At 36.7% G+C, this 7457-nt stretch overlaps 1 protein-coding gene across 1 annotated transcript; it reads right to left on the bottom strand.

Moving 5' to 3' along the window:
• Positions 1–4973: 4973 nt before the first annotated feature.
• LOC113345901 (uncharacterized mitochondrial protein AtMg00810-like) lies at positions 4974–6571 on the bottom strand. Its single transcript, XM_026589550.1, has 2 exons — positions 6342–6571; positions 4974–5082 (listed from the first exon to the last, which is right to left on the bottom strand). Exons 1-2 carry the CDS (start codon positions 6569–6571, stop codon positions 4974–4976), a joined length of 339 nt encoding a protein of 112 aa, XP_026445335.1.
• Positions 6572–7457: the final 886 nt, after the last annotated feature.

Below are 7457 nucleotides of genomic sequence, written 5' to 3'. Positions count from 1 at the left end.
TCAGTTATTCATGTCAGCAAGAACATCTGTATCACTTAATGGTGGCCCAGTTGGTTTTTTTGAGGTGAGTAGAGGTTTGAGACAAGGTGATCCACTATCACCTGTCTTATTTGTATTGGCAGAGTATGTTCTGATTAGAAGTCAAAGTAAAATGGTTGCAGAGAATAAAATAACTCCTATGGTTAATTACAGAGGTGTTCATCCTACTCAAATTTTGTTTGCAGATGATGTTTTTCTTTTCTTCAATGGTCATAAAAGTAATATACAAAAGGTAATGAAGCTTCTTAGTGACTATCAAGTTTCTTCTGGGCAAGTGGTTAATCCAATGAAGAGCAAGCTTTTTGTGGGAGGGGTAACTGAAGCCAGAAAGCAACAAATAGCAAATGAAATGCAGATGAGCTTATCCCATTTCCCTGATAAATATTTAGGTGTAATTTTAAAACCTGGTGCAGTGAAATCAAGTAATGTATGGGGGGTGGTGGAACAAATTCAGAACAGACTGGCAGGGTGGATTGGGAGAATGTTATCCTTTAAAGATAGATTAACTCTTGTTAAATCAATTTTGAGCAGTATCCCAATTTATAACTGTTCAGTTTACAAGTGGCCAATAAGTGTGGTGAAGATATGTGAAAGACTTATAAGAAATTTTCTATGGACTGGGGATCCATATGAGAGGAAAATAATAACTTTGAAATGGGAAGAAACCTGTACACCAATGGATGAAGGTAGTTTAGGAATCAAAAGAATTGAAGTAATAAACAAGGCATTATTAATGAAGTTTTCATGGAAAATACAGAATTCTGAGGCAGAATGGGCAAGGTTTATGAGAGAAAAATTTACAAATAAAAATGGTGTATGGATTACAGGGTACAAAAAATCATCTGTCTGGCCTGGTTTGAGATGGGTGATTGAGTAATTAAAGAAACATACTAGATGGATAGTTGGATCAGGTGAAAGGGTCTCAGTTTGGAATGATACTTGGGTAAAATAAAAGCCTTTGAATGAGCTTTTTATTGAAGATGAGTATATGTTACAGAATAAAAATATGACTGTTGCTGATTTGATATCTAATGGTGATTGGCTAATTCCAGCTAGGATGTTGCAATATTTTAAGGTGGAAGATTTTCCTGTTCTTTCTAGAAAACAGGATATGAGGGTGTGGACTGGAACAATGTCAGGAGACTTTACAGTTTCATCTGCAGTGGAACTGATTAGAGATCATTATCCAAAGAATTTATGGACAAAATCTTTACGGCGTCCTATTTTACATCCCACTACAACAAGCAATGTGTGGAAGATGGTGAGGGGGGTTTGTGCAACTGATGACAAAAGACAAAGAAAAGGTACTCATTTCACCTCTAAATGTTACTTTTGTAGTGAGAATACAGAATCTATAGAACACATTTTATGGTACTGTAATTTCAGCCAACTCATTTGGAAGTGGCTTGGTGGAGTTTTCTTATTCTGCAACCCTAGCTCTTATGAGGAGGTGATGAACTTGGCCAAAACTAAAAGTGATGTTTTGAAAGAATTATGGATTCTTTTAGTATCAATAACAATGATGGAACTGTGGTTTCTAAGGAATAGAATATGTTTTGATGAAGAAAAAGTTGACCTGTACAAATTTAAAGGTAGTGTGATTCAGTGCACTACAGAATGTGCAGTGAGACTCAGGAGTTACATGTGGGATTGCAGCTATGACTATATGATTTTCAAGTTTTTTGATTTGAAGATACAACCAATAAAAGTACAGAGAATTATTGAAGTAATATTATTTCTCCCAACAATAAATGAAACACTTATATGTTGTGATGGAGTTGCAAGGGGTAACCCAGGTGTTGCAGGTTGTGGCTTTGTGAGCAGTGGTGAACAGGGGGAATTTATATATGCTGAAGCAAAGTGTATTGGAGTAGCAACAAATTTCATTGTTAAACTGATGGCCATTGTGGAAGCTACTGAATGGGTATCCAAAACAGTAAGTTAAACTTGCTTATCAGTTCTGATTCACAAGCTGCAGTGAGTGCATATAGTGCTGGTAAACTTCCTTGGTTCCTTAAGGTAAGATGGAGTAGAATAAAGGAACAAATAATGAGTTTGAGGTTTGTATATAGCCTGAGGGAAGTGAATTTTTCTGCTGATGCTATGGCAAAAAGGGGGCAGGGCTAGAAAGAGGGGTAAAAGTTAGCTATACCACTAAACCTAGTTTCATCCCAGCTTTAGAGTCACCTGAAAAAATCTATTACAAATTTTTTTGATTTTTGTTTTTGCTAGGCTTTTTGGGCCTGGGTATACGTGGTTTAGTTTTGGTTTGTAATTTTTCTTTTTTTTTAGAAAATATCCTATGTAATTACTTTGGTGTAAATTTTCTCTTTGTTTAGTGATAAATAAAATTGATTAAGCAAAGAAAAAAAAAACCTTGCTTTTAACTGCCTCCCCACTGCCACCAAGTTAGATTTCTTGTTTAGTTGATTTGCATTTCAATAGGATGTATTGCCTTCGGGTATGTCTATATTACAAGCTATGTTTCCAGATTTTTATATGGAAGCAGATAATACTTTTACTATACTCCAAGTTATCTTCGGAGGCTGCTGCATTTTGGGAGTTGGTCTCTGTCATATACCCATATTGTTAGTCGGGTGCCCTTATCCTAGTTTGGGTGTGTTTATCCTATTCATGTGTTAGGCGTGTCCAATGGCCTTGTATTTGTAGCTCGACTGTCATTAGATACCTATGTTGAATTTATCCAATGAATTTTTCTTTTAAAATATCCTTCTATTATCTCTCAGTTCTTCCTTCTTACTTGAATCTCTTCTTGATTCTTTAATTCACCCCCTTTGTAGTGTAGATCACTACAAATAGGTATCAGAGCATCTTTTTCTGGATTTATGATGGCTAAAAAAATAGCCATTGAAGAACTTACTAGGAAGATCAATGAGCTTACTAAAGCTCAGGTTGATTCTAATAAGAAGATGAATGAACTCACCAAATATCAAAGTGATTCTTCAGTGAAATACGATGCAGTGATGAAATCGGTTACAGATATTAAACAGGCTCAGATTCGCTCTACTGCTGAGTTCATGAGTGCGACTAATGCTGCTTTTAATGCTCAAATGGACCGTTATATGGAAGTTTCATGTAGAAGGAGCTCAAAGCAAGCACTTCTAATGGAGTTTTGGGTCCTCTACCAACATGAAACCAAACTAATTCAGGTGATAAAATCTTACAACCTCATTATTTGTTTACAAATAAGGAGCAAAATAAATTTCAACAACCTAGACCTAAGATACAGTTTCCCAAATTTGATGGTACCAACCCAGATCGTGGATCAGGAAGTGTAGAAAGTTCTTTATTATGCCTAATATGTCAGACCATCAAATAGTTAATCTAGCTTCCATGTATCTAGATGGAAAGGTTGATGCTGATAAGCCTCATTATGTTTCCAAGTTGCACAAATCCATCTATGGACTTAATCAAGCCCCAAGGACATGGTATGAAAAACTTTATAATATTCTTCTTTCCTTGAATTTCAAGTCTTCTGATGTTGATCCATCTCTCTTTGTTCAAATAATTGGAAAGAGAATTATATTTTTTCTGGTGTATGTGGATGATATCATCATCACTGGTAATTCAACTGATTTAATGAGCTTAGTACTATTTGGGTACACACTTTCCAGTAAAGAATTTGGGTGCTCTACATTTTTTCTTGGGTCTAGAGGTTAAGAGAAATGCATCTGGCTTATTTCCCTGTCAACCAAGTATGCTTTGTATCTTCTTGAAAAAACTCAAATGGTTGGTGCCAAGCCTTGCTCTTCTCCAGCTCTTCTTATGGAAAATTGACTGCTACTGATGGTGACGTGTTGGATAATCCAACTGAGTACACATCCTTTGTTGGAGCATTGCAGTATTTGACTTAGACACGCCTAGAAATAAGTTTTGATGTAAATCAAGTGTGTCAATTCGTGCATCAGCTTACTACTGTGCATATGTGTGCTGCTAAAAGAATATTGTGCTACATCAAAGATACTATTGATCATGGTTTGTTTCAAAGGTCTTAAAGCTCTACAAGGTTTTAGTGATGCTGATTGGGCTGGATCACCAGATGATCGCAGATCTACTAGTGCTTTTGCATCTTCTTTGGCCATAATCCTATTTCATGGAGTGCCAAGAAACAATCCGCTGTGGCAAGGTCAAGTACAGAGGCAGAGTATCGTGCTCTTGCACACACAGCTGCTGAGGTTGTTTGGGTATGTCAACTTCTTCAAGATTTGCATATATTTCTACCTATCCCACCTTTGTTACATAGTGATAACACCAGCAGTATCCCAACTTTGTTACATAGTGATAACATCAGCAGTATCTCTCTTGCTTCTAAGCCAGTATTTCACCGTAAGTGATAACATCAGCTTGCCGATATTTTTACCAAAGGTCTTCTTGGTCCTAGATTTCAAATGCTCAAAGACAAACTTCATATTCACAACTACAAAGATCTTTGGAAGGTTCAGTTTGAAGGGGGGTGTTTGTCTATGTTGGACAGTCTGTAAACATGACTTTCTGTTGCTTAACTGTAACTATCACTGTCTAACGTGAGCGGTCTATTACACGTGTTCATTATTGCTTGGTCAGTAATTGTGTGGTGATGAGTGTCTTTAATGAGGTATTATGAATACCTCTTGTCTGTAAGTCTCTCTCTGTGAGTTTGTTTAATGAGAAACATATTATCTTTATCTTGAACCTGACATGCATATCCGGACGGATGATCACATAACAGATGTGCAAAATTTTCCATGTTGGGGGTATGTCTATACATTATATCAACAATTTTTGGGATGAATCCGAAAAATGTTTTGCTCTTAACTTTTAGGAAAGCTTTTTTGGCGATTCTAGCTCCATGAAAGATTCTCGTCGTTCTCACCCTTCCTCTTCTAGATTTGATCCTTCGACAAATGGCTACTGCTGTTTTTCCATGGGATTTCCTAAACATCAATTTCTTCTCCTAAAGTGATTCCCAGAACTACTACGGATAATTCTACATCTGGAGCAGAAACAACTAGGGTTTGTGCTAAACCTAGTTTTGCCTCCATACTGACAAACACACAACCAGAAGTTTGTGTAGATCAATTACCTAAACCTTGCCTTAAAGGTGATACCATATCAATCCGGATCTCGGAGGATGAATACCAGAAGGGGGTGGAAGATTGTAAAAATTGTTTTATTGGAAGATTAACTCTTCCAAAAGGGGCGGATCCTCTTAAAACTATGGATCTATACAACAAACTCAATCTTATTTGGCCTGTGAATATTCGATGGAGTTTATCATCATTAGGAAGAGGTTTCTTTTGATTCAAGTTTTCATTGGAAGGTGTTGGTATGCATAAGATGTTATGCAGTCAATATTGGATCTGCATAAGATGTTATGCAGTTAACTAAAACAAATTAAAGAAGAAACACAGTTTAACGTGGTTCGGCTATAGCCTACGTCCACGGGAGAAGAATGATTAGGGTTTCTTATTATCAATGGAGGTTTTACAAGAAGTGTATATATATATCCTATACATGCCACATATTCGTATAGATAGCAACATATCTAGAGAATATTTTCTTGCAGTGTAAGCCAATCATAAATAGAGAAACCAAATATTCTCCTTTGTTCCAACACTCCCCCTCAAGTTGGTGCGAAGATATCAATGGAGCCCAACTTGGATAGAATTCCATTGAATTGCTTGACAGGTAAACCCTTAGTAAAAACATCTTCCAGTTGCTGATGACTACGAACGAAGGGAGTGCATATTACTTTGGCCAATACCTTCTCTCTAACAAAATGACAATCCACTTCTATGTGCTTTGTACGCTCATGAAAGGTGGGATTTGATGCGATTTGTATCGCTGCTTGATTGTCACAAAACATCTTAGCTGGCTGAGGTGACAGCAAACCTAAATCTTTAAGTAATGCTCGCAGCCAAACAATCTCACAAGTTGTTGAATCCATGGCTCTGTATTCTGCTTCAGCACTTGATCGAGAAACAACATTTTGTTTCTTGATTCTCCATGTAACCAGATTACCACCAAAGAATATGCAGTACCCTGTTGTTGATTTTCGATCAACTGGACATCCAACATAATCAGCATCTGAATATGCTGTTATACAGTAGCTAAAAATTGAATAGGCTTCATTCTTTGTCATCAAAACTCCTCTTCCTGGTGATCCTTTTAAATAATGTAGAATCCTAGTTACTGCATTTAGATGTTTAACACGAGGTGTATGCATATAACGACTGACTAAGCTTACTGCATGTTCTATGTCAGGTCTGGTAACAGTGAGATAAATTAACTTACCTACTAACCTTTGATATGACCCAATATCACTTAACACATCACCATCATTATTAAGTTTGTTGCCAATTTCTGTAGGAGTATCACAAGGCTTTACTCCCATTTTTCCTGTAGCCTTCAGCAGGTCCAACACATATTTTCTTTGATTCAGAAAAATACCATTCTTTGAGTAAGCAACTTCTAATCCCAGGAAATACTTCAGTATTCCTAAATCCTGGATGTCAAATCTGGAATGAAGCATTGCTTTAAGATTTCTAATTTCTTGTTGATTGTCTCCTGTAATCACAAGGTCATCAACATACACTAGAACTATAGTTGTACCAAGATTACTTCTTTTAATAAACAAGGAAGAATCGGCAGAGCTCCTTTTGAACTTATTCTGGATGAGTACTGAACTTAGCTTTGCATACCATGCACGTGGTGATTGCTTTAAACCATATATTTCCTTCTTAAGCTTGCAAACCATATTTCTCTCTCCTTCTCGAGGGTGTCCAGGTGGTATACTCATATACACCTCTTCTTCTAGATCACCTTGTAAGAATGCATTCTTCACATCCATTTGAAAAAATTTCCAATCTTTATTAACTGCAAGAGACATAAGAACACGAAAAGTATTCATCTTTGCAACTGGTGCAAAAGTTTCTGTGTAGTCTTCTCCATATATCTGAGTAAAACCTCTTTCCACTAATCTTGCCTTATAACGCTCAACAGTTCCATCACTTCTGTATTTAATTTTGTACACCCATCTACATCCAATAGTCTTCTTTTCGGGAGGCAACTTGACAATACTCTATGTATTATTTACATCTAAGACACGTAACTCATTCTCCATTGGTGCACTCCATTTTGGATTAGACTTTGCTTCATTATAGTTTTTAGGTTCTTTATGACTGAATATAGCACTTAGAAATGCAGAGTGTGAAGAACCTACATGATCATAAGTTAAATGTGCTTGTATAGGATACGCAGCGAAATGATATGTAAATAAATCTTTGTATTTCTCTGGAGCCTTCTTCTCACGACTTGAGGTTCTGAAATTTGGTACCACTGGTTGTGGAACCATAACCTCAGTTTCTGGAACTTGATGCGGCACATCTTGTAGTCCTGTATTATCATCAGTAACATTC

Source organism: Papaver somniferum, unplaced genomic scaffold (genome assembly GCF_003573695.1).
Source record: "Papaver somniferum cultivar HN1 unplaced genomic scaffold, ASM357369v1 unplaced-scaffold_84, whole genome shotgun sequence".
NCBI classification, from domain to species: Eukaryota; Viridiplantae; Streptophyta; class Magnoliopsida; order Ranunculales; family Papaveraceae; genus Papaver; species Papaver somniferum.
Note: the sequence above shows the minus strand (reverse complement) of the source record. Positions and strands in the feature narration are given on the sequence as shown.

What these genes read in the sequence shown, in the direction of transcription:
- LOC113345901 (XM_026589550.1), bottom strand. Translation starts at nt 6,571, where the DNA reads ATGCTTCATTCCAGATTTGACATCCAGGATTTAGGAATACTGAAGTAT. An exon ending in GATATTGGGTCATATCAAAG is followed by an intron (nt 5,083 to 6,341) that starts GTTAGTAGGTAA and finishes TGTGTTTGTCAG; the next exon opens with TATGGAGGCAAAACTAGGTT.